Source organism: Phyllobates terribilis, unplaced genomic scaffold, assembly GCF_046119375.1.
Source record: "Phyllobates terribilis strain yellow unplaced genomic scaffold, ASM4611937v1 Scaffold_10__3_contigs__length_209671492, whole genome shotgun sequence".
In the NCBI taxonomy this organism is placed as follows: Eukaryota; Metazoa; Chordata; class Amphibia; order Anura; family Dendrobatidae; genus Phyllobates; species Phyllobates terribilis.
The window spans coordinates 54,957,901-54,984,815 of NW_027362770.1; the positions used below are offsets into that span (position 1 = coordinate 54,957,901).

The window sequence follows — 26,915 nt, forward strand, 5'->3', positions numbered from 1 at the left end:
TATGCAGTACTTAAGGTGCCTAAGAGCACAGTGGCCTCCATAATCCTTAAATGGAAGAAGTTTGGGACCACCAGATGTCTTCCTAGACCTGGCCTTCCAGCCAAACTGAGCAATCATGGGAGAAGAGCCTTGGTGCGAGAGGTAAAGAAGAACCCCAAGATCACTGTGGTTGAGCTCCAGAGATGCAGTAGGGAGATGGGAGAAAGTTCCACAAAGTCAACTATCACTGCAGCCCTCCACCAGTCGGGCGTTTATGGCAGAGTGGCCCGATGGAAGCCTCTCCTCAGTGCAAGACCTATGAAAGCCCACATAGAGTTTGCTCAAAAACACATGAAGGACTCCCAGACTTTGAGAAATAAGATTCTCTGGTCTGATGAGATGAAGATAGAACTTTTTGGTGATAATTCTTAGCGGTATGTGTCAGCTGCAGGGACAGGACGACTAGTTGCAATTGAAGGAAACATGAATGCGGCCATGTACAGAAGTATCCTGCATGAAAACCTCTTCCAGAGTGCTCTGGACCTCAGACTTGGCCAAAGGTTCACCTTCCAACAAGACAATGACCGTAAGCACACAATTAAAATAACTAAGGAGTGGCTTCAGAACAAATCTGTGACAATTCTTGCCTGGCCTAGCAAGAGCCCTGACCTAAACCCAATTGACCATCTCTGGAGAGACCTGAAAATGGCTGTCCACCAACATTCACCATCCAACCTGATGGAACTGGAGAAGATCTGCAAGGAAGAATGGCAGTGGTTTCCCAAATCCAGGTGTGAAAAAAATGTTGCATCATTCCCAAGAAGACTCATGGCTGTACTAGCTCAAAAGGGTGCTTCTACGCAATACTGAGCAAAGGGTCTGAATACTTATGACCATGTCATATTTCAGTTTTTCTTTTTTAATAAATTTGCAAAAAATTCTATATTTCTGTTTTTTTTCAGTCAAAATGGGGTGCAGAGTGTACATTACTGCGAAAAAAAAAATAAACTTTTTAGAATTTACCAAAAGGCTGCAATGAAACAAAGAGTGAAAATTTTAAAGGGGTCTGAATACTTTCCGTACCCACTGTACATACTGTACATACATTGTCAGGAGGAAGAAAGATGAAACCAAAAGGAAAAGATGTACCAAAAATTTCTTATCATAGGGAATATAAGTATTAGCTAAAGCAGATATGTCAGGAGAGCTGACAGATCTCCTTTGAAAGATTGTTTGTATGTCTTCCTGCTAAGATCCAATCCCATTTAAATAGGAATTGCCATGCAGAGATAAAATGTTCTCAAATATTCTGGCTCAGCACTCACAATAAGCTGAGTACAAACAAAAAAATTGCAGTTTTTTCCATTTTTGTTTCTAACACAGTCTGGAAAGACTTCAATAACATGCCAATAGAAAAAAACTCAAAGGGAAATCACAATAAAATGACAAGAAGAAAAGAAACAAATCACAAAACACTTGCAGTGTCATAACAATTATCCCCCAAAATGTACCACGCTACAGGGACACTTGTTGCCCCTTTTCAGAGGATGTGTTTTTCATTTTGAAGCTTGAAGATAGGATTGCTCAAAGGAGACAGAAATCAATGGCAGTAAGCTAATAAATTATTTCCTGCTTTGTTCTGATAGCAGCAGCTACATGAAAGAAGACCACATGCCGAGATATAAAATGGCCAAGGGCATGCCATGGTGCGTAAAATGTCAATAGCTAATACTTATATATTTATATAAACTTTTTGTTCTAAATGATCTCCTTGTGTCAGCGATACTAAAGATCTTCTTACAGTCAGTGAAGAATGCCGCTAGTTAAAATCTTTGATTATTACATTTAGGTGACTTTGCCCAAATGAAAATCAAGTTGTGCATTTGTTCAAAGTACATAATATCCATTAAATAAAAGCCCCAGATGAAAAACAGTGATCGGTTTCTACCTAAGCAGATGTTCTGTACTTTGAATACAACACAATTATTCCCACAGAAGATTTCAGCCTGGAGGTGAGATACTGTTCACTTGAATTATTTCTATGTTATGAATCTTTCAAGACATATTCAATATATTTTGCAAAGTAATTAAATTTGCCCCCTGTTTTTTACACCTAAGTAGATTTGCTTCATGTAAGGAAATTATGCAGATGCCTGACAAGAATTTGTCTGTCCATAGTGGGTTGTATTACAAAAATGTATATATTTTAGGATATCCATTTTGAACATTGATACAGCTCTTATTACTTTCCCAAATACACATAGTCTAACTTTCTTTGAAATAATAGAAAATTAAAAGATATGACATTAAAGCTGACACTCTACATGAGAGAGAGCGGACCCTGCTGACCATAAGAACTTAAACTCTAGAGAAGAAAGAGGGTCCTACTAACCATAAGAGCTTACACTCCATAGGAGAGAGAAACGTTACCCAATGACTCTGGAGATGGAAAATGACTCTGTCATACAAACTATACTCCACTGGGAACTGCTGATCTCTGATTGCCCAGGTATTAACCCCTCCCCTCTCTGTACAAGGTATGATAATCATTAAAATATCAAAGCTGCAGGGCATTATGGGGAAACCCGTGCAACAATGAAAAATAAAGTTAGCCTGCTCTTTGAGGCTTCAGCAGTGAGGGAAGTAGTGTTGAGCAAGTTCTTTTTTTGCAAACCACAAATTAATTCTTAAAATGTTCAAATTTGCATGAATCCACAAATTTCAGGAAATTAGACTTAAACTTTATCCACTGCAGATCGAAACACATATCTCTAACCAATATTTAGAATTATGTCACAATTCTTGTACACATGCATATAACACATCTTTATTTGTGGGAAGGTTACGTGTGGGAAGATTTCAGGAGATTAGTTCGGAGATTTATGGGGGTGACAAAGTATAAACATCTTTGTAGGACAGTGTTAGAAGTTCAAATTCTATCCATTTGGAAATTGGGAGCTAATAAAGAGATTTGCAGAGGAGGGGGAGTGACATTTGGAAAGGTGGATTAATCAGGCAGTAGAGTTAAAGATGGACTGGAGAGGTGTAAGAGTGTATTCAGGAGGCTATAGAGAAGGATATTGCAATAGTTGAAGCGGGAGATGATAAGAGCATGCAATAACATGTTAGTAGACTCAGGGTTGAGGAATTAATGCATTTTGGGAAATATTTTTGAGTTGGATGCGGTAGAAGTTGGTAAAGGCTTGGATGTATGCTTTGAAGGACAGGGCAGAGTCAAGGGTTATTACAAGACACAGCAGTAGAGGGGAAAGAGTGATGTGATAGATCGGGTAGGGGAGTTAAGTGAGATGGAGGAAAGATGATTAGTTCAGTTTTGTCCGCACTAAGTTTTAGGGAGCGTTATGTGAAGGAGGATGTGAATGATAGACACTCTGTGATTCTGGACATCAAAGAGTTGACATTTGGGCCAGAGAGGTAGATTTGGAAGTCATGGGTCTTTATGAGTTTTTCCAGGCCAAAGGTATAGATGGAGAAGAGTAGGGGTCCAAGGACAAAGCCTTGAGGGACACCAGCAGAGAGAGGGTGGGATGAGGAATTAGTATTCAAATGGGAGATGCTAAATGTAAAGTTATTGAGGTATGAGTAGATATAAGAGAGGACAAGGTCTTTGATGACATGGGAAGAGAGAATTTGTAGCAGAAGAGATTGGTCAACTCTATCGAAGGTAGAGGACAGGTAAAGAAGTAGGAGTATAAAATATTGTCTGTTAGATTTGACAGTAAGTAAGTCATTGTAATTTTGGTTTGGGCAGTTTCAATGGCATGGTGGGGATGGAAGCGGATTGTAGGTTATCAAAGAGTAAGTTGGATGAGAGATGAGAGGAAAGTTCCATGTGGATATGCTGTTTGAGGAGTTTGGAGGAAAACTGAAGCAGCGGTATGGGGCAATAGTTAGACATAGAGGTCAGGTCAAGGGCTGGCTTCTTCAGAATAGGTGTGATTGTTGCATGTTTGAAAGTGGAAGGGAAAACACCAGAGGTTAATTATAGGTTGAATAGATGGGCTAAGGCTAGGATAAACAGGCTGCTGAGGTAGTGAAGTAGATGGGACAGGATCAAGTGAACAAATGGTGAGATGTAATTTGGAGAGAAGATGAGTAAGCTTTCCTTCAGTGATGTTGGGAAAGAAGGTTATGGAATATAGCATTAGGCTTTTATATGAAGGGATAGAGGTGGTTGAACAGTAAAAACATGTCTGATTTGGTAGATGTTATTTTTGAAATGTGCAGAAAACTTTTCTGCAGAAATGAGGGCAGTCAGATCAGGCAAAGGTGGGTGGAGGAGGGAGTTAATAGTGTTGAATAACTGTTTGGGTTTATGGGATAAATAAGATATGAGGGTTATGAAGTATTCCTGTCTAACAAATGTGATGACCGACTTAAATATGAGAATTGCTTGTTGGAATGTGGAGAAGTCTTTCTGTGTGTGTGTTTACTTGCTATGTAAAAGTCAAGTCAATAGCTGATGCTAGTGTGGCATTATAGAAAATGTTGGCTGTGTCTGTCATGAATTGAGGATATAATGGACAGCAGTGGAAGAGAGTCAGAAAGCATGTGAGTGTCAAGGTCTGAGAGGTTTTTGCGTGCATGTGCTAGCTGCTGGACTTGGGGGGCAGGCAAAAAGGACAGGGATGAGATTGTGACTATGGAGTAGATGGTGGTCAGAAAGAGGAAGAGGTAAGGCTAGATAGGGAATATTGGTGGATAAAGATACAGTCAAATGTTTATCGGTCTGTGTGGGTGGATGTTGAGGATCATTGTGTGAGACCAAAGGAAGAAGCAAAGGACAAGAGTTTGGACGCTGCCAACTTATAGGTTTCAATGGGGATGTTAAAATCACCCATGATGATGATGGGAAAGTCAGAAGAGACAAAGTTAAGAAAGCAAGTGGAAAAGTGGTGAAGGCGATGGCAGGGCCTTTATGTCAGTGTATTACGGCCATTTGGAGGTAGGAAAAGGAGTGGATATGGATAGAGTGGACTTCAAAAGAAGGGAGGATAAGGGTGGGTAGAGGTTGAATTGGGGTGAAGGTGCAGTTGTTTGACCGGAGAAGGCACACTGTGTGGTGTGAATATGGATCTAGATATTTGGGGGATGCTGGGTTCAGTAGTTCTAGACAAAAGCAGCATATGTTAATGAGCAACTGAATAACTGTTAGGTGTGAGCTAAGAAGGATGTGCAATATTTAATCATAGGACATCACTTCTAACTTTTATATTATAACTTCAAAATTCTAAATTTAAATTATCTCTCTTTAAATGTAACAATTACAACTTTTGTTGAAAAAAATGTAGATTAAAATAACAATTCTATAGCTAATTATCAATATTTTAATGGCCTTTTGAATGCAGCTATTTGTTTTGAATAATAATAGAAATGCGTCATAGAAAATTAATTGTGACTCACAGGAAGACTGCTGCATTCATAGATATGAGATACAGGGAAAAAAACTTAGATCCGGCAAGAAAGGTTTTTGAGCAAAGAGAGGTCAGCGATTTCTCAGTGAAGTGCAAATGAAATGTTAAATAAGTAGCACAAAAATGTGGTTCAGCTTGCGGAAACCAAGATAATTCTAAAAGGCTGGTATCTATACCTGCCTAGTAATACATGAGGCTCAGATTTGTCCTAAGCATGTGTTATTAGCGCTCCATAATAAATCATGCTAATTTTTTAGGTACTACCAGATAGCAACCCCAAGAACTAAAAACACTGATCCTCACTGTTTAACCCCTTAGATGCTGGTTCAATAACAACCAAAACAATTTAATAGCTAGACAGGGGAAGGGAGCTCCTTCTGTCAGCCAATCATTTTTAGCCTCCACAACTTTGTGCAATATGCTGTCTTGTGATTTCATTAGGCCCTGAGATTGGGTGTATAAGGTTGCCTCTTACAGATGTATTCAGAAGTTTAAACTAAAATCATAAGTACAAAACAGTAAAAAAATGGTAGTTTGCAAAACAATATATATTGTAAGGCAGCGGTGTTCACACTGTGCTGTAACTGAGGCAGTGACCCAAGCAAGTCCAACATAAGCAGCTTTTACTCAGCAAAACAGAAAGTCCTCCAGTTCACAGCCGGGTTAACACAAGTCCATAACAATGGTTGATGGGGGCAATGGCCACGCCGGGCCGCTCAGAGCCTGACAGGTGCAGAGCCTTCCCAGGCGTGGGTTCAGCTACTCACAGGCCCACCGAGCTTTCCTTCTATGCTCCTAGCAGGTCCCAACACTGAACAACATTAATCCTTAATGCAGGGTTTTTAAATGACCTGTGGCAAGAGCCACTGGAAAACCAGGGTTGGAGGGAGGAGGCCGCCCCACTGCCTTCCTGTAGCCTCCTCCAAGAAATGAAGGCCCTGCCGGGTTTTACTTAATCTGCCTTAGCCAGATAGCCTGACCAGGTCAATGCTCACCTTCATTCCTGCATTGCAGCCGCAGGTGAGTTCGTGACTGCAATGCACTCCAATGGGTTTAATAGGTCTCTGTACACATTCTGGGGGATTTATACCGTCCCTCATATACGATCCCAGTCACTGCCTCAAATACTGAGGTAAAATACTGACCAAATACTGAACGTGTGAACGTGACCTTAGGCTAATCTCCATGGGAGACCGCAATTTAGTTGCATTTTTTAGTCACCTCACCTCCCTTAAAAAATGTTGAGAAGAAGAAATCGCAGCCCTATCAACAGAAGAATAAAAATATTATGTATTTTGGAAAATGGCAACAGAAAGCTAAACTTTTTTATAATATTCTATCCTTTTTTTCTTCACTTAAACAGAAATAAATCAATGCATATTTGTTATCGCCGTAATCAGATTTTTATCACACAATGAACGCTGTAAAGACAAAATCGAACAAACAATGGCGGAATTGCATTTTTCTTACCGTTTCAATACATTTTATTGTAAATTGAATGGTGCCAATCAAAATGACAACTCGTCGTGCAAAAAAACCCCTTACATGTCAATATTAACTGAAAAATAAAGTTATAGCTCTTGAAAAAGGTGAGAAAAAAAAACAAAAGTGCAAAAAACGAAAACTTCTCTGGTCCTTAAAGGGTAAATAAAGTGACATTATTCGAAACTTCTCAGGTACGACTATGCAAATAATGCTCTGAATAGTAATAATCCATAATAATAACAATAGTCCATCTAATATATAAAACCTTTTACTATATACTACTACAACTGCATAAACATAAACTTTATTTATGCCAAACTCTTGTGCTGAACATAATGGTGCCTCTCTCTTTTTGCTCAGTTGTTTGGAGAACATCTTCCTAGATACATTACAAGTCAAGAAGGAAGGTTACATATACATTGCTTGAGGTATCAAGTAAAATACAAGAAATGAAAACAAAATGTGCAGTTTGTAGAGCATATTTTGTGAAAACAGAATTGACATTTACATAAGAAATGTATTGTTATCTAAGTAACTTACGGAATGCAGTGTAGAGCTCGGGAAGGGTCAGGTAGCCATCCATATTGTAGTCGTCAAATCGAAGCAGATCTCCCACACTGCAATCCAAAAAATTCTCATCCAGCTCTTCATTCTTTGTGTACTAGAAGACATGTGACATAACATAGGTAAACACTATGTAAAAGAATAGAAGGTGAAATTGTAGTAACACTGACTGTATGATAATAAAAGGCAGAATTAATAAATGTAATTATTGGACACCATATGGCACTTTTTAGTTCACAGTTCAGACCTGGACTTTTGAACTGGGAAACCCAGTCTCTTCTAACATCGGTAAACATTATGAAATTATATGGGAAATACACTTTATAGAATATGCTTTCTTCCATCATGTCTCTAGATGGACCACAAACTTAGATTCTCCTTTCTTTAATTAGAATATTTCTCCTGTACTTTGTTGGTAAGACTGTTAAGGTGTTTACTTTGCTTTAAGGGACCTGGGGAGGGTAGGAGGTAGGGTGTAAGGCTTAGTGCCCACGGCGCAGAAATGAAGCAGAAATTTTCCTGAGCATTTCTGCATCTCCTTGGCAGAAAAACGCATGTGTTTTTGACGTGTTTTTGATGCGTTTTTGCATGCGTATTTTCAATGCATTGTATAGGCAAATCTGCATGCAGAAACGCACAAGAATTGTTCATGTCCGGATTTTTTCTGTGAGTAAAATCCGCGCAGAAAAAATCCTGATCATGTGCACAGAACATGCAGAATGTCATAGGAAGTCATGGGATAAGGTATGCATTGCGTTTCTGGAGCGTTTCCACGCTGCAAATCCGCACCAAAAATGCATCGTGGGCACAGAGCCTTAGACAGCATATCCAGAAAAACTGCCTATTTTAAAGGTAATGGGTGTGTGCCCACGATGCAGATTTGAAGCAGAAATTTCCTGAGCATTTTTGCCTCTCCCTGGCAGAAAAAACGCATGTGGATTTACATGCGTTTTTGACACGTTTTACATGCATTTTTTTAAGTGTTTTTTTGCAGCGTTTTTGAGCATCCTATGAATGATTTTTGGATCTAAATAAAGTTGGTGGGATATTGATTAAGCCCTTGAATTACCAAAGAGTTGGCTTGAGTATATTGGTTCATTTAAATTAATAAAGAATATGTCTATTGTATTTCAAGTAAAGTGTTTACGCTGTGTCTGTGTGTTTTCTTTACTTTATTTGGTCATGAAAAGGTCTGATTGACACCTTGACATCATCAAACAAAAGAGCTGGGTGTCAGCTAGTCCCATTCATTCAGTCTTCATTAGCATTTCTATTCATGTAATTTATGCGACTGCTGTGAGCTGTTTTTGCTTAGCCTGGGAAGGTGCCAGTAGACAAACTTTTCCCTGACCATAATTAACATATGTCCCCCCTCCCCGATCAGCACTCAGCAGTGCTGTGGACACAACGTATTTATGTTGCATCCAAAACGTGGTGTTCTAATGCTGTACTTTTGTTGTCGGTACATGTGAATCCACCGTGTATAATGACAGTTCAATCGGTCAAAATCTGCAGCGGAGACTAGCGTGTCCACTACAGAAATTGATACTCTGCGGGTGAGTTTGGGTACATGGCCATGATCAGGAACCGCTGCAGGTTTGACGCTGCGTGTATATACAGCGTCAAACTCACAGAGTCCAGATGTTACGTTATAGTGGATGGGATATCTAGAAATCCCACGTCCAATATGCGTGCATCAGAGGATGTTGATCACCCGTGGACACTGACATGCAGTGTGTTTATCAGGACCGCAGCATATCAATTTCTCTTTTGAAGTCTCTAATGTCCGCAACATAAATTTGACCACTTGAATGTATTGAATGTGGTAAATCCGCATGGTTCAATGAACAGATGTGGATTTACCTGCATTCAATAGAATGCAACGTTTTGGACCAAAGCGGTGCTTCGTCTGAATTATGGGCATTGAGGCTAAAATTTTTTAAAAAAATGACCTGGGCTCCCGCATCATTTTTATAACCAGCAGGGGGAAAGCCAACTGCTGGGGCCTTGTATTGGTGGCTGACGTGAAGCCAGGTTAGTAATGGAGGGTGTCTATAAGATGACCACATTACTAACCGTGAGGTAAAGTGAACGGCATTTTTTCAAAAAAAGACATGGCCAGACTAAATTATTTTAATGAAATAAAACAGACACGGCTCTACAATTTCTTTCATTACTTGCCTACGCGAAGCCCTTGATCTCCTGCAAAAAGCGTTAAAAAACAAACAACCGTATCCCTCACCTGTCTGCCGTCAGCGGCTAATATCCCACAATGATCCGGATCATTTCTACAGCTGTGACATCAGCAATCACTGATATCACAGATGTAGACTGTATACTGACAGGGGTGTAAAATCACTACACAGTGCTGTAAGAGAGGTCATTGGGGTTCATCAGCTGAAGATCAGCTGATGAGCCTCAGTGAGCTAGAGAGCATGGGAAAACTCTTGTAAATTTTCCCACACTCAGCATTGCCAGCTTCAGCAATCAGCTGATGGTCACGTGACCATCAGCTGATTGCTGAGGCACTGATCACCTGTTGGTCGCGTCTCCTCTCCGGACCCGGGTACCATTCGTGCATTGAACTGCAGCAAATCTGCATGTATAGATATTATAAATGCGGGTTTGCTGCGGTTCAATGCAAGTCAATGGGCGCGATTTCGCCGCAAAATCGAGCCTATATTGTTTGTGCTGCGGATTTTTCCGCAATGATAATCCGCAGCAGAAACTTCCGCAGCATGTGCACAGCACAAGTGGATTATCATTGGTATACATGCAGACCTCTTAACAAACGATTATAATGCGATATAAAACTGCATCGTGGGCACAGAGCCTAATATTTATTTTAAGACTTTTTGGTACTTTTTTTAGAATATTTCATATCACTATTTATATTTTTAAAACATCCATGGAGTTTGAGTTCTTTCCACTGGGTCCAATAACTGACACTCCTGTTGTGTAGAGAGATCACTTCTCAGCAATGATTTCATTATCTTCACAGGCAGAATTACAGTAACTGGTAAAACCTATATATAACACAAAATGGACCGTTCATTATAGCTAATGGACACATATCACCTCCTCCATCTCAATCCACATTACCTCTGCACAAATTAAAAAGTTTGCATCAGAGTAAAAAAATCCATAATATTAATCAGCATTATTCAGTAAAATAGAAACTTGTAAGCGATGCGATCCTTTCCCTATTTCCCATTACACTTTTGACATTTAGATTAAATTAATTAATTTAGATTTAGATAAAATTTTAATAATATGGTACAATTTTGGTTGCTTTGCAACTTTGAGTTGTTCTTTCCCTATCCTTTGTCCACTAATTGTAAAGACATCTATACATACATTCATGTCCGAAAGTGTTGACATCCTTGAAATTGTTCCAGAAAATTGCTGTTGGGAGAAAGCACCTTAAAAGATGAGAGACCTGGAAAAGTTTGCAAAAGAAGAGTGGTCCCAAATTCCAGTTGAGAGGTGTAAGAAGCTTGTTGATAGTTATAGGAAATGATTGATTGCAGTTATTTATTGCAAAGGATGTGTAACCAAATATTAATATAAGGGTGCCAACAATTTTGTCTTGCCCATTTTTGAGGTTTTTTTGTGAAATTGTGTCCAATTTGCCTTTTTTTATGTTTTCTTTGTGTTGTTCCAATACACATAAAGGAAATAAGCATATGTATAACAAAACATGTGTAATTGCAATAATTTTCTGGGAGAAATACTTCATTTTCTGGAATAATTTCAAGGGTGTCAACATTTCCGCCATTACTGTATCAAATTAAAGTACGCTGCTGGTTAAACAATCATTTAATGAAAGACGATAATACCGTCACAGTCAAATACTTTTTATCGTCTTCATATACATGTTCAGTAACACCGGGCAATGAAATAATATTTCTGAGAATATTTTTTCAATAAAAAATTGTCAGGAGTGATCAGTCTTTCTTTGAAAGAAAAATCTTTTATCTGACTTTTGGTTGAAAAAAATCGAACAGGGTTGACTAAATTTAAAATAATAATGGTCATTGATTAGTTGACTAAAATGATAGTTTGTTAATTTTGGTTGAAATAATTTTTATCAACTTTAATCCTATATCTATGGGAGCCTTAATTTCCACATAAATCTTAGACTGCTGTTAGCCAAACTATGTTTTGGCAGATCATTTGGTCGACAGCTACCTTGCCTGTCTTTCCAAAATATAGCTCCAATGAGGCACAGGACGATTCTGTGCATGACATCATATTAGCCATGATCTTGTGCCTCATTTGAGTCGGAAGGCTCAGCCTAAGGCCACGGCCCGACTATCAGTATTTGGCAGTATCGGGTCAGTATTTTTTCTCAGGAGTGGGAGACAAAACCAAGAGTGAGTGATAAATGCAGAATTGGTGACTTGTTTCTATTATACATTTTCTCTGATTGTTCCTTACCTTGTTTTGTCTCCTGCTCCTGAGAAAAAATACTGACCAAATACTGACCAAATATTGATAGTGGGGCCATGGTCTAGCATGAAGATGCGACAAGGAGCAGATGGGTTTGGTGAAGAGCAAAAAGTAAGCAGACAGAATAGTATAAACATTTTTTTACATCTTATGTTTATTATGCTCCTGGGTCTTGGGTCTATAGAGAGCCCAGGACATTACATTTGCACAGAATAGCTTCTTTGCAAATCGAATTTCCCAGGAAAATCCATGAAAACAGGTAAATATGAATTTTGTCTGATCTGCTCATCTCTGTTTAGTAGCTTTTTCTCTGTCTAAGTGATGAGGTACTCTGCTCTAGTAAGTTATTGGTAGGGTATGGGTCCTCAGCTAGCTAACAAATGGCTTTGCACTAGGAGTAATAGTCTAAGAGAAGGATGTAGTAGTAAATTACCCTTTTGCATCTATCTAGAACAGATGGACACAGCCCTACAAGAGGTGAAAAAAGGAGTCCAAAGTCAAAAAACATTTACAAGAGCTGGATGAAAAATCATTTGGATGAAAAATCAAACAGATAAAAGCCTCAAAAGAAATGTATTCCACATTGTAAAACAGGTATATGAAAAAGTACAACATAATGTATTAAAATACACGCAAAAATAATTCTTCTAGAAATCAATAAAAGCCAAAGTTACTCAGCTGAGAACCCATACCCTACTAGAACAGAGTATCACGTCCCTGGGACATAGAAAAGCCTACTTACTATAGAAGAGCAGATCACTTGCTTATTTGTCTGTATTCCCCTATGGAAATCCCTGCATTCTAGTTAATCTTTTAATTTAAGAAAATTATTTTTACTGCCTTTTACAATACAGATAATATTTTTTATGGATGCTATTTTTTAATGAGTTCTTTCAGAATTTTATGTTCTTTTCTTAGTGTTTTATTAAGTTTACACATTGTTTTCTTGAACAAAATTACAAAACATCTTAAACAATTGTTGAAGTTTTTTGAAATGTTCATTTTTAATTTGCTTTACAATAGTTTTGCAAATTAAAAACATTAAAATTATGCTTCACAAGCAAATAAATGATTTTCAGAGGTGTGGGAGATAAGCCCTGACATTCCTTCAGAAAGGAAGAACGAAGACGCTGTGTTCTGTGTGCAAGTAGAGCTTTGCCAGTTAAAGGTCTAAACTACTCTGTAATCCACAGGCCTATCAAGATGTATCCAGAGTCACTGGGGCTGTAAAACATTGGTTTGTAAAAGTCTCACTGGAATGAAATGCTATTCAGTTGAAAGTGTTTCTCAGCAGAAACAGATAGGTGCATGTCATGAAACCTTTATCAAGATATAAAACTAGAAACAGCATGTAAAACTCAAGACTGGATGTAGAAAAGAGGCAATTATACCCGCATCCACTACCATGTCTCAATGAAACATTTTAACCACTCTGCCAGGATAAAAACACTGTTGAAATTTCTTGAATATTTGATTTTAGAGCTAAATACACCAATATTCACATATACCACTAAAGAATAGACATATTTACTTCTAAATATAAAGAGCTACAAGAATATTCCACATTCATCTAACTGGAATCAAATTTTATTACTAGGGCAGACAAACACATGAGCCTACATCATGGGAAGCCAATTAAAGTGAAAACTCATACTGTTTCTTTACAGTAAGCACAAAAACTCCCAATCTTTTTTCTATATCGGCAATACATTTCAGGTGATTGTTCTGGCCTTAAAGGGTTATTCCCATCTTCTTAATTGGTTATGGCTTGGTAGACATTGCAAATAATCTTATTTACTTTACTTCTTGTTTAAATTCCAGTCGGCTCCCCAAATATCTTGCATTTTCTATTTTATTGTTTACAGCTGGTTGTCAAGGGGACTGGCCATCACTTCAGACTTGAAGCAGCAGACGGACCCTTTGGCAACCAGCTATAAACAATGACATAGAAAAGTTAAGGGGAAATTTAATTATGCATTTTCTTGTTAATTAAGCTGGCCAGGGATCTTCTCATCCTGGTTGCCTCTCTTCACCTCCTTTGAGGTGTGTAGAATAGCTAGACATGCACAGTAGCCCAGGATCAGTTCTACCCTCTTCATCATCTTCTCCCTGTCAGCTATAATCAGTGCAGTTCACTTCTCCTGTCTGCTGCTGAGTCCATATCAAGGCTTCTATTTTTCAGGCCAGTGGCCTGATTATGATGCTGCTGTTTCCTCATCCTTGTTGCCACTTCTCAAGTCCTTTGAGTTGTGTAGAATAACTGCAAGACATGCACAGTAGCCAAGGATCAGTTCTACTCTCCTGCTCGTGTCCTCCTTGTCAGCTACACTCAGTGCTGCTCACTTCTCCTGTCTGCTGCCGAGTCCATAGCAGGGCTTCTATAGTTCAGACCAGTAGCACGATGATGATTCTGCTGGCCTGATCTGACACTCATGGAGAGGCACTGACTTCCAAAGCAACTAAGAAACAGTGGCCTCCTGAAGACAGAAAATAAAACCAACCATTAAATTCAATTAATTCTGCGTCTACTATATGTGTGGGATTAGAGGGAGACCTGAGAAATGTGTTTAGGTAACAAGAAAGTAGCTACTTTAGGGGGATAATAGTAGAGCAAAGTCTATGTGAACCCTAATATGATAAGCACCCCACTCTAATTGGCCAAACATGTATAAAAAGTAACTAATCAGTTGTGCATGGACCATAAAGAAGCAATCCAGTTCTGCTCTCTTCCATGTAAGCAGGAAAGACAGGCCAAAAATATCACGTCTAAAGGTATCTGCTAGCTCACGTGCTTTATGTATTGTGTACTTTTCTTAGGTCATGTTCACACATTCAGTATTTGATCAGTATTTTACATCACTATTTGTAAGTCAAAACCAGGAGTGGGTGATAAATACAGAAGTGGTGACATGCTTCTATTATACTTTTCCTCTGACTGTTCCACTCCTGGTTTTGGCTTACAAATACTGAGGTAAAATACTGACCACATACAAACCGTATGAACATGACCTAAATCATAGTCTGGGATCACTCACTTCCACATCAGGAGGAGAGCACTGCTGGTTAAGTCATGACTATAGATGAGTCTAATGGATCACTTGCAGGTAATGTGCAGATGTCCTAGTTAATACCCGCTGCTCGTGCATGCTAGTTGTAGATATCTGTAGACATGATGTGACAAACCTGTCATGCCTCTAGATATAGAATTCAGCGAATCCTATTAGAACCTAGTGGGTCAGGTGCTGAGGCCAGATGTGCTAACAAGAAACTACTTCATGTATAAATCCTACTATACAAATTGGTCAATTCACACAATTAATCCACAAAGCTGGTCAGGACAAAAGTTGGCTATTAATTTTTTGCTAAATGTTGTGAGAAAGTCACTGGTAAAATACTGGAGTGGAGATGTGTGTCACTGAGGTTGTTATCTTTAGTGATATGAACCTGGAAAAAGCACACTATGTGCTGAAAGGCGCTAGCTGGCCATCTGGGTTTTTGTGAACATCTGAAGAGTGGGTTGGAGGCTGTTCACCATATCGCCACCCCAGGGTGTGGTCCAGAAGGTAAATATGTGGCCTTTGGATTCATTTAGTGTTCGGTGGGTCTGGACATGAGATCTCCAGAGCTGTGCTCTTGTTAAAGAGAACTGATCTTTGTTTTGATCCCCTGAGTGGGTGGATCCCCGCAGCAACACAGACTGTACTGTTTGCTATTTTTTGTTTTTCCTGCTATGCCAGAAGGGCCATGTTGGTTCTTCTAATTTTGGACTGGTTCATGAAGTACGTTTTTAATAAACCAGTTTAAAACTTAAACGGAAAGTATGCATGAGACTTCCTCTTTAAGAAGCCGAGTCAGTTAGTCTACCACAATATGCGAAGTCTACTGTATTCTGGAGTCATCAATACTTGTACTCTGCATTTACTGTTAAAATCCGTATCAGAATGGCTGTACAATCCTGAGCATCCAACTATAAAATAAAATAGCTGATGAGTCTAAGCGGGAAGGCATCTTGATCCACCGAACACTGAAGTAAGATGTGCATAATTGATTAAGAAACTATAATAGCTGGCATTAAAAGAGCAAAAGTGACTACAGGTTTGTGCAATTATGACAATGGATGAGTATACAGTGGTGGCCAAAAGTATTGGCACCCCTGCAATTCTGTCAGATAATACTCAGTTTCTTCCTGAAAATGATTGCAATCACAAATTCTTTGGTATTATTATCTTCATTTAATTTGCTTGCAAGGAAAAAACACAAAAGAGAATGAAGCAAAAATTAAATCATTGATCATTTCACACAAAACTCCAAAAATGGGCCAGACAAAAGTATTGGCACCATCAGCCTAATACTTGGTTGCACAACATTTAGCCAAAATAACTGCGAACAACCGCGTCCGGTAACCATCAATGAGTTTCTTACAATGCTCTGCTGGAATTGTAGACCATTCTTCTTTAGCAAACTGCTCCAGGTCCCTGATATTTGAAGGGTGCCTTCTCCAAACTGCCATTTTGAGATCTCTCCACAGGTGTTCTATGGGATTCAGGTCTGGACTCAGAAGTCTCCAGTGCTTTCTCTCAAACTATTTTATAGTGCTTTTTGAAGTGTGTTTAGGGTCATTGTCCTGCTGGAAGATCCATGACCTCTGAGGGAGACCCAGCTTTCTCACACTGGGCCCTACATTATGCTGAATATTTTTTTGGCAGTCTTCAGATTTCATAATGCCATGCACACGGTCAAGCAGTCCAGTGCCAGAGGCAGCAAAGCAACCCCAAAACATCAGGGAACCTCCGCCATGTTTGACTGTAGGGACCGTGTTCTTTTCTTTGAATGCCTCTTTTTTTTCCTGTACACTCTATGTTGATGCTTTTTCCCAAAAACCTCTACTTTTGTTTCATCTGACCAGAGAACATTCTTCCAAAACGTTTTAGGCTTTCTCAGGTAAATTTTGGCAAACTCCAGCCTGGCTTTTTTATGTCTCGGGGTAAGAAGTGGGGTCTTCCTGGGTATCCTACCATACAGTCCCTTTTCATTCAGACGCCGATGGATAGTTCGGGTTGACACTGTTGTACCCTGGACTGCAGGGCAGCTTGAACTTGTTTGGATGTTAGTCGTGGTTCTTTATCCACCATCCGCACAATCTTGCGTTGAAATCTCTCGTCAATTTTTCTTTTCCGTCCACATCTAGGGAGGTTAGCCACAGTGCCATGGGCATTAAACTTCTTGATGACACTGCGCACGGAAGACACAGGAACATTCAGGTCTTTGGAGATGGACTTGTAGCCTTGAGATTGCTCATGCTTCCTCACAATTTGGTTTCTCAAGTCCTCAGACAGTTCTTTGGTCTTCTTTCTTTTCTCCATGCTCAATGTGGTACACACAAGGACACAGGACAGAGGTTGAGTCAACTTTAATCCATGTTAACTGGCTGCAAGTGTGATTTAGTTATTGCCAACACCTGTTAGGTGCCACAGGTAAGTTACAGGTGCTGTTAATTACACGAATTAGAGAAGCATCACATGATTTTTCAAACAGTGGCAATACTTTTGTCCACCCCCTTTTTTAGGTTTGGTGTGGAATTATATCCAATTTGGCTTTAGGACAATTATTTTTTCATTTTTTTCATTGAAGACAAATTAAATGAAGATAATAATACCAAAGAATTTGTGATTGCAATCATTTTCAGGAAGAAACTGAGTATTATCTGACAGAATTGCAGGGGTGCCAATACTTTTGGCGACCACTGTATATCCCTCTAAAGGTGGCAATATACATGAGAGAGCATCCAGACAAATCTTCATGCTGCCAACAGTTATTTCTTCTGACTCATACATACACAAGAGTGTTCATGTGTTTTCAATGGGGAGAAAGGAGAAAGTTAGAGTCAGACACAGCTTTCAGCAGTTTATCTCCCTGGAAAACAAAAGGATCAGGTGTTGAAATTACAATGGGCCTTAACTATTTCAGGAGGTCCCAGTAAACATCAGATGGTTGGCTGGTCCTACCAAAATCAACAGGTTCAGCTGACTGTAATTTAGTGCTTCTAAAAGAAAAGAAACATTGCATCCTTGTGTGGTGTAACTGAGATGGACCAAAGAAAAATAAGATACCGCTTTTCTCCAGTAGTTGTGTTCTGAGCACATCCAATGTGCACCAAATATCAACAAGTATGTCCTGATGCTCTTTTGTTGCTAACTCCTGAGGTCCACACTCCCATCAGGAGAACAATATTATGAAGATAAAAAGGAACAGTGCCAGGACGGATTGTAAAGGCTCACAGTAAATCCATCAGGAGACACTAGTAAGTGCTGCACTTGTAACAAACCCGAGTCTACAGGAGTGATAAATCTCATGGACCTTTTATCAGGTTCCATGTATCCTATTTCTTTATTCAAGAACACAATGCTCTTGAAACTGATGTTGGGTGTAAATGAAAACCCACCAATTATTTACATTTAGACTGTCCACAAAAATAGCAGCATCCTCAAATGTTCCTTTCCAGATGAGGAACAGATCATCAATTAATATTTTGTAGTAAATGATGTGACTGGAATAAAAGGAGGAGCCCGCTATGTATTTGGCCTGAAAAAACACCTATGAACAAATTAACAAATTTTGCACACATTAACATGCAAATTAACTGGTGACTCCTAATGGTTTCTCTGAGAATCTCTAGGGTTCCTCTTGACACTAATGCCTTTATCCAATGTTTATGGGTGTGTTAAGGGTACAATTCATGGGGAAAAAAATCTGTTGTATATGTGACCTGTATGGATCAAAGCTAAAAGTTCTTATATATTATGGAAATTGCATATAAAAGGGAAATTGTGGGTTGAGATGACTATGCTGACACCAATTAAAGACACCATGTGTCAATTAATAGCTGTAGAAAATAAGAGTGTTAGTAAATTGTAGTACATAGCAGTTTAAAATTCCAATAATTAATCTGTTGGTGGTAATAAAGTCTGTGTTTTGTAACAACTGAGCTAATGAGCATCTGGTTAGACAAAGTATGTTCACTGCGAGCTTATGTTTCTGAAACCCTTTTGTAAATTGCACATTTGTCAATTATTAGTAATCTACTCCTATTTACATTATTTTTATCATTTCCATTTTATGTTGTTTTTGACATTGTGTAGTTCATTATTGACATTTCCTTATTTCAGCTAGTGTTTGAAAACCGTCCTTAGATTTTGTGTATGAAAAAACCTGATTGTCTCTAGCTGTGCATTGGCATAATGTGAAAATATAATTCCAGGAAGACTCTAAGTCACAGCTGGGGATTTTGCACTATGTCACATTTTGTGAAGTAAGTCTGTTTCATTCGTGCCAGTATAGGAATTTTCTGTGAAAGGTCTGACATGTTCGCGACGATTATCTATAACACATTTCCTAACACAAACACTTTAAACTCAGAAACTTACGTTCAGCAAAATTAAAAATAAATCTCCCCCTTTCGAAACTTGTAAGTAATGTGCAAATCTATTTAATTAGAGATGAGCAATTCAGCTACCGATGCCTTGGTCAGGTACCCAGTCTGGAATGCAACGCAAATCAATTGATCATCTTTATATTTAACATGTTTCTACTTATTGAAAAAGTATAGATGGAGCAAACTTTATCCTGATGTGTAGCAAATCACAAGTGGTTGAAAGTGAAGCTAAAAAAATTGTCTAATATCATAGTAAAATGGCTCAAAGACTTTATCTGCTTGAAAACAACAAAATAAGCATTGCTTTCCTAATTCTGCTGTAATCCACCTTTCGGCTACTCGGCACCAATCTTTCCTGCAGCGTTGACATCCTGTCAATAACATGGGAATACAGCAGGAAGTCTAATGCTAATGGTCTAATGCTCTCTACCTCTGCTGGATCACTCAGCACAGTGACTAGTTGCAGTGGTCACAGGCTGTAGACAAAATTTCACAGCTTAAGAAATGTCAACAAAAAACAGTGGGGAACAAAAGAGAGGTGGCAATGGCACATCAGAAATTTAAGTAAAATCTATTTTGTTACTTCCAAAAAGTTCAAGTCTTTGGGTTCAAATTTGTTGCATTACGGTAGGTAAGACTGTATATTTGAAGGTAATGTAAAGATCTGTTATAAAACTAGGTGTTAAAGTTGTAAAACTTTAATAGTAGCAAGAAGGAGCGGGATGATGCTAATAACCATCTACCTCATCACCCTCTTTATCACCCTGCTGTATAATATATAGTTCTCATCCATTTACAATATACTTGAGGAAGTTTCTAAATGTATTTGCAACCAAATTTTTGCGCAAATTGCAACATTTCATTGTCTTAAATGATTAAGCCAAAATGTATAATGTTTCATGCTATTACACCATTTTTTTCTAGTTTCTAAGCTAAAACATAAAAAGGAACATGACATGTAAAAAAATGCTATTAACCTGCAGATATGAGGTTGATATGCAGGTTAATAGTGTTCTGAAGCTGCCCGGTGCCCATATTGTGAGCCCCACTGCATAGCTGAAATTGACTTTATTCTTCCCTGCAGGTTCGGGCTTTCAGTCAAAGGGATGAGCCGGCATGGCTTCAGTCACTGATCAGTACATAGTAAGCGACATCTGTAACCATGTCCCCAGTACAGTGTTACACTCGGCTGTCAGTCAATCCCAGAGTGTGGTTACAGCCATCACTCACTATGCACAGACTGGTGACTGAAGCAGCGCCAGCCCACCCCTATGACTGAAAGGCTGAGCATGCCAGGAGGAAGAAAGTTAATTTCCTCCTGGCAGCGGGGTTCTCAGTTTTGGTGACGGGCAGCTTTAGAACACTACTAACCTGCAGATTAACCTTGTATCTGCAGGTTAATAGTGTTTTATACGTTGCAGGTTCCCTTTAAGAAGTACAAGAAAAGTGAGAGGGAGTTATCTTTCTGGTATAAAATGCTAAATATATTTCATTACATTCCAGCATAAAACTTGCAAAAAAGTTGCATATTGTAGACACTGCGATACAGTCATGTTGCAATATATATTTCCATAGATTTGTAACATTTGACATATTGGTCTCTGGATTGCTAAATAGGCTGCACTGTAATTTTCACAAAATATATGTTTTAAGTGCAAGATTTGATATAAAAGGAGTGAAGGAATCGAAGTGAGGACTCAAGATTTGCTTTAAATTACTACATTTTTAATAAATGTTGGCCACAATGTTGACAGTATTTTTTTCCTTTGGGGGCAGGCACCAATGACCAGCATGGTCTAAGCTACTGTTCAAGTCTATTCAGTTAAAGAGGTGCTCCACTACATTGTATAATGCACCCATTGATTTAAAACTTGTAAATAAGTATTTTTGTAAATACCTCCTGCTGCCCTATGTGCCTGTGAGTGGCGGGATCGCTGACCGCTCAGTCTGCATCCTTTGACCCCAGTTGTAGCCGCCGCCGATGTCACATCAACTTTCGGATTTCCTGGATTCTCTAGTCACATGGGACCCGCCTGTGACGTGCGTGCATTTCACCGCACGTCACAGCCCAGTATGCAGCGAGCACTTTCCCTCTCTCCTCTGCTTTCATTGGCCACAAGCTTGTGTTGTAAACCAGGCTGTAATATGCAGTGAAACACCGCCCACAGCCCTGTCAATTAGGGGGTTACACCTGAGGGAATCCAGGAAGTCCAGAAGTTGATGTGACTTCAGCGGATGTCAGTGGTAGTGGCAGCCAGGGTCAAGTAATGCGGACTAAGCGGTCAGTGATAGTGCCACTCACATGGCAGCAGAAAGTATTTACAAAAAGACTTATTTACAAGGTTTAAATCAAAGGAGTTGGTATGTTCTCCCAGTGTTTGCGTTGGTTTCCTCCAGGTTCTCCAGTTTCCTCCCACACTCCAAAGACATACTGATAGGGAATCTAGATTGTGAGCCCCATTGGGGACAGTGTCGATATTGTCTGTGAAGCGCTGTGGAATTAATGGCGCTATATAAGTGAGTAAAATAAATAAAAAATAAAATAAATATAATGTAGTGGACCACCACTTTAAAGTCATTAACAAGTAAACTATTGAGCTGCGTAAAAGCCTAACAGGACATTTTTATTTGTGATCTCGACCCTTTCTGACTTCTGCCTGATCCTTTATTCCAACAGGATATAAGTCTTATTTACCTATTTTCCCATTGTCCCAGCTTAGCTTGCATTGTTAAAGACAAGTCAATTGCAACAAGCAGTCGGCCAAATTATTATTATTTTTATTTATTATATCGCCATTCATTCCATGGCGCTCTACATGTGAAAGGGATATACATAGCACAAACAATTACAATAAATTTTGAACAATACAAGTCGGTGACTTGGACAGGAGAAGCGAGGACCTTGCCCGCAAGGGCTCACAATCTACAGGATACTGTAAAAATACTCTTTCATGTGTAAGGCCATCTTATTAATATATTTTATAAATTAGAAAATAGGTATAATTGCAAGAATTGGATGGTGTGCCTAGCTACTGTTCAACAAGCAATTTCTAGATCTGTCTAGCTTGCTGTTAGCAGATGAAACATTTGAAATCCCTCTGACAATATCTTGACATAGTAATACATCATCTGACCCTTTCTTTGGCTTGTCTGTTCCTTAACCTTTCTTCTTCATCAGATGCGTTTCTCTTACTCAGCAATTGATAGCTTTCTTACTGTTGCGTTATCTCAGGTGTATGTCCAACCTTAGATAGCAAAAAGCCAAATACTTGCAACTGCATAGAATATTAGTAGACTATTCCTTTCATGAGTGGGCTTATATACATAAGAGGATTAATGGTTTGTCCTGAATTATGAAGGCTGCCAGCTTCTTATAATTCTTTAGATGTTGAATTGTACTAGAGATTTAATTCGTGTTCTCTTTCTCAGACATCAATTATGATTTTTTTTAGTGTCTCTGGCAATTTAGGATTTACAGCATTTTTTAGGAACTTGTCAGTGTCAATGAACTTTTCAATAGTAGTTGTGCTATTGTCAAAAAAATCTCACTTCTCAACATGCTGAATGGTAAGCCTACTTTTAAAGTGTTGCCTGAGCAACATTGTGGAATGTTGAATACTTCACACTCTTTGTATAGGAAATCATAAAAAACTTATGAGAAGTCATGCTTTTCTGTGCAACATTTGCAAACACCTTTCTGTGCCAAAAGAGCAGTAGTTTGAAAGAAACCTGAAAACTGTAGATACTGCTCTCAGAATTCAACATTTTTCAGCATGTTCCTTTGAAAAACTGAAATTCTGAATATCCCTTGCCTCATCTGTTGAAATGAAGATGTCACATTTCACAAGCCCTGAAGCTTTAACCAATAACAATAGTCAATCTGTTTTCTAGCAACCATGAAATCACTTCAGTTCGGTAGTCACACATGAATTTCTAAAAGTATCTAAGTTCTATAGATAAAAATTATATTGTTTAACCCCTTAAGGACCGACACACTTTTGGCCTTAATGACCAAGCCCCATTTGTCAATTTTTATGATAATAACTTTGGATTCCTTCAATATATCTGAGCGATTCAAGAATATTTTTCATGACACATGTACTTAGTTTTGTGGGTTTTTTTTTTATAAAAATATCTGAAAGTTGATGAAAATGTAGAATTTTTAAACTTTGAATGCTTATACCCTTAAACTAGATAGCGAGACTACACAAACTAGTTAATAAATAACATTTCCCATATGCATAATATATATCAGCATCATTTTTTTATTTTTTTTTATTTTATTTTGTTAGGCTATAGAAAGGTTTAAGATTTTGCAGCAATTTTTCAATTTATCAAAGATCTTTCCAGATGTAAATTTTTTACAAATCTATGGAGATTTGAGGGGTCTTTATGTTAGAAAATCTGCATACCTCAGAATATTTAAAACTGTTGAAAGGAAATTTCTAGTGCTTTACACGAATAAATGCAATATGAAATGAAAAAATAAATGAAAAATTAGATTTTTTTCCACTAAATTAGTGCTTTAGCTCCATTTTTTTTTCATTTTTACAGGAAGAGCCAATACTAACCTCAGAATTTGTTAGGGAATTTCTCCCAAATTTCACAATATCCCCATTTTACAAACTAGATCCCTGAAGGAATTTAGCTAAATGCATTTTCAACCCACAGTTGCTTCACAGGATCATATTCAATTTGGACATAAAACTGAAAAAAATGTTTTTTTTTCTAGTAAAATGTTGCTTTAGGCCCAAATTAGTTTTTTGTTCACAAAGGGTTAATAGGAAGTAATATGCTGCAACATTTTTCACTCAATTTCTTCCAAAGCAGTGATGCCCCATAAGTAGTAAAAACATATTGTTTGGACACATGGCAGGGCTTGGAAAGGAAATAGTGATATTTCAATTTTGGAGCACAAATTTGGCTGGAATAGATTGTAGATGCCATTATGAATTTGTTGATCTCCTAAGGTGCCAAAAAGTGACCCCATCTGGAAAGATAAATCCAGCAAGGAATTCATCTAGGTTGTGGTGAGCATTTTGAATACACTGGTGCTTCACTGAGTTTTATGAGACTGGGCCTTAAAAAAGAAAAAAATATTTTTTTCCTCTAAAATGTTAGTTTTACCTCAAATTTTTCATTCTCAAAAGAGATAATCAGGAAAAATGGACACCACAATTAGATAAATTTCACCTGAACGCAGTGATACACCACAAGTGATTGTATACTACCACTATGGTAGAGTAATAGGAGAAAATGATGACTACAATTTATTATGCAATTTCTACTGAACAATGCAAAATCCTATAGGTGTAATACACTGCTTTTTGGGTTCCCAGAATGGCTTGGAAAGGAAGACACACCATTTGGCTTTTTGAATGAAGATTTTTTGGACTATACTATAAGAGCCATTGGCAGAGCCCCTGATGTGTCAGATCAGGAAAAGCAAACCTCCACAAGTGACCCCATTTTGGAAACGTCATTGCTCAAGCAATTCAACTAAAATTGCAATGAGCATCTTGATCCCCCAAGTGTCCTACAGAATTTGTCCATGGAAATAAAAATATATATATTTTTATCACTAAAACATTACATTGGCTGCAATTTTTTGGTTTTCTCAAGGGACTTTAGATAAAAATTGACCCGATAATTTGTTAGGCAATTTCTACTAAACACTGTGAGACCCCATATGTCATTAAAAATTACTGTTTGGCTCCATGATAGGGATCAGAAGGAAAAAGTGTTATTTGACTTTTGGAATATATATTTTGCTGGAATAGTTTGTATGTGCTATTTGCAGAGCCTTAGGTGCAAGAGCAACAGAAAAACAGCAAAAGTGATCTCATTTTCCAAATTGTACATCTCTGCAAATTCATCTATAAGTGAAAGACTATTTTGGTCCCACTGATGTTTTTCAGAAGTAGCACGGATGTTGCAGAGTGGAAATAAAAAATATGCAACCTTAGTGCCAAATCCACAGTGATAAGGTTTTACTTCAAGAGACACACACTCTAAGTGTATTATTCTCGCTATACCATTGTCATACATGAGGACGTTGTCTGCAGATTAGGCATAGTGTTGAGGCTCAGAAAAGAAAGGGGGCATAAGGATTAGGGACATCAGATTTAGCTGGATTTGTTTTTGCATGCCGTGTCGCTTTTCCATAGCCTTTGAGTTACTAGTAAGGGCAGATTGAAACAAGTGTATTTCACATTCTGTTTCAAAATATTTTTATTGAAAAAGTTTTTAAAGTAACCAGGGAATGGGAAGGAAAAGGGTACATAGATAAATGGCCAGCAATGCCCGGAATAACCACAGGATTTCAGTTCTAATTTTACAGCCTCATAACTGTCTATGATGCTGTAAGTTTGAGTCAAGAGAACTGCGGTCAGCCCGAGCACTGCTGTCTTTATATGGACCATGAAATACACCCCTCTGAACTCTGCCAAACATAGAAGTTTTCAATTTTTCCATTGACAGATGACAGACCTAAGTAGGGCCTTCCTTGTGGAATAGCTTGAAGTTTGTATTGGTAACATTTTGGTATACATAATATTTTTCAAAAACTTTTTATTCAGATTTTTCTGGAACAGAATGAATAAAGAGCAGTAATTCAGTTTTTTTTTCACACAGTTCATTGTGTGGAACAAGTAATCAGCCAGAATTTGTTCTTCTTTCTGGGTCAGTATGACTGCAGTGATAACAGATTTAAATAGATTTATCATGCTTTGTTACTTTTGCACACTAAAAACTATTTTTGCTATTTTTTGCTAAAAATCATTGGCTTTAGCATCATCATATTCCGAGAGCAGTACGTTTTTTTGCTTTTTTTGCATCACAGCGGATTGAGGGCTTTTTTTTGCAAGATGAGATAACATTTTGAGTGATGCCACTTTTTTATGTACAATATTTTTGATCGCTTTTTCAAATTATTTTTTTTAGTTAGTATGGTGAAAAATCTGGATTCTTGGCATGTAATTTATTCATTTTTTTATGGTGTTAAAAAAATAATGGGGACATTCCGGCTTATGCCAATACCACATATAGTGAAGTATTACACCCCCTTAGAAAAGTGTAATATTTTAATCAATATCTCACTGAACACAAGAACAATTTCCAAAATGTTGAGAAGACTGAGCTTCATAAAATCTTTCTTTTAAACCATAACATGAAATTAAGGTTAAAAATATAACTTTCATTACATTATCGCTTCAGTTTTATTTAGTTGATGCAAAAATGAATAAACCCCACAACAAAAACTAATACATCTTGTATTTTGTATAACCTCAATGAGTTTAAGGACAGCAGCAAGTCTTCTAAGCATGGGATGAAGAAGGTGACAATGACGCGCCCCCTGGGCCATATTCTTTAGGGGAATAGCCGGAGCCGGATCAGATGGGGGTTGTAGTCTCCGAGTGGCTGTGACCCGGTCCGTGCCCAGGGTGTCAAGCTCAGAGTATGTGGCAGTCCTACAGATGTTACAAAGTTCGTTATGTCGACTACGCCACCCGTTGGATTGCGGTCACTACGGCCGCCGCTGCAGCAGGGTCCGCTGAGGCTGATGGTGT

At 38.3% G+C, this 26,915-nt stretch overlaps 1 protein-coding gene across 3 annotated transcripts in view; it reads right to left on the reverse strand.

Moving 5' to 3' along the window:
* The window catches only part of FSTL4 (follistatin like 4), a 1,654,952-nt gene that overhangs the window by 634,660 nt on the left and 993,377 nt on the right, over positions 1-26,915 (reverse strand). For all 3 annotated transcript variants that reach the window (XM_073649560.1, XM_073649559.1, XM_073649558.1), the window contains exon 6: positions 7,440-7,560. In XM_073649560.1, coding sequence (XP_073505661.1) covers positions 7,440-7,560 — 121 coding nt within the window. The remainder of the gene's footprint in view (positions 1-7,439; positions 7,561-26,915) is intronic.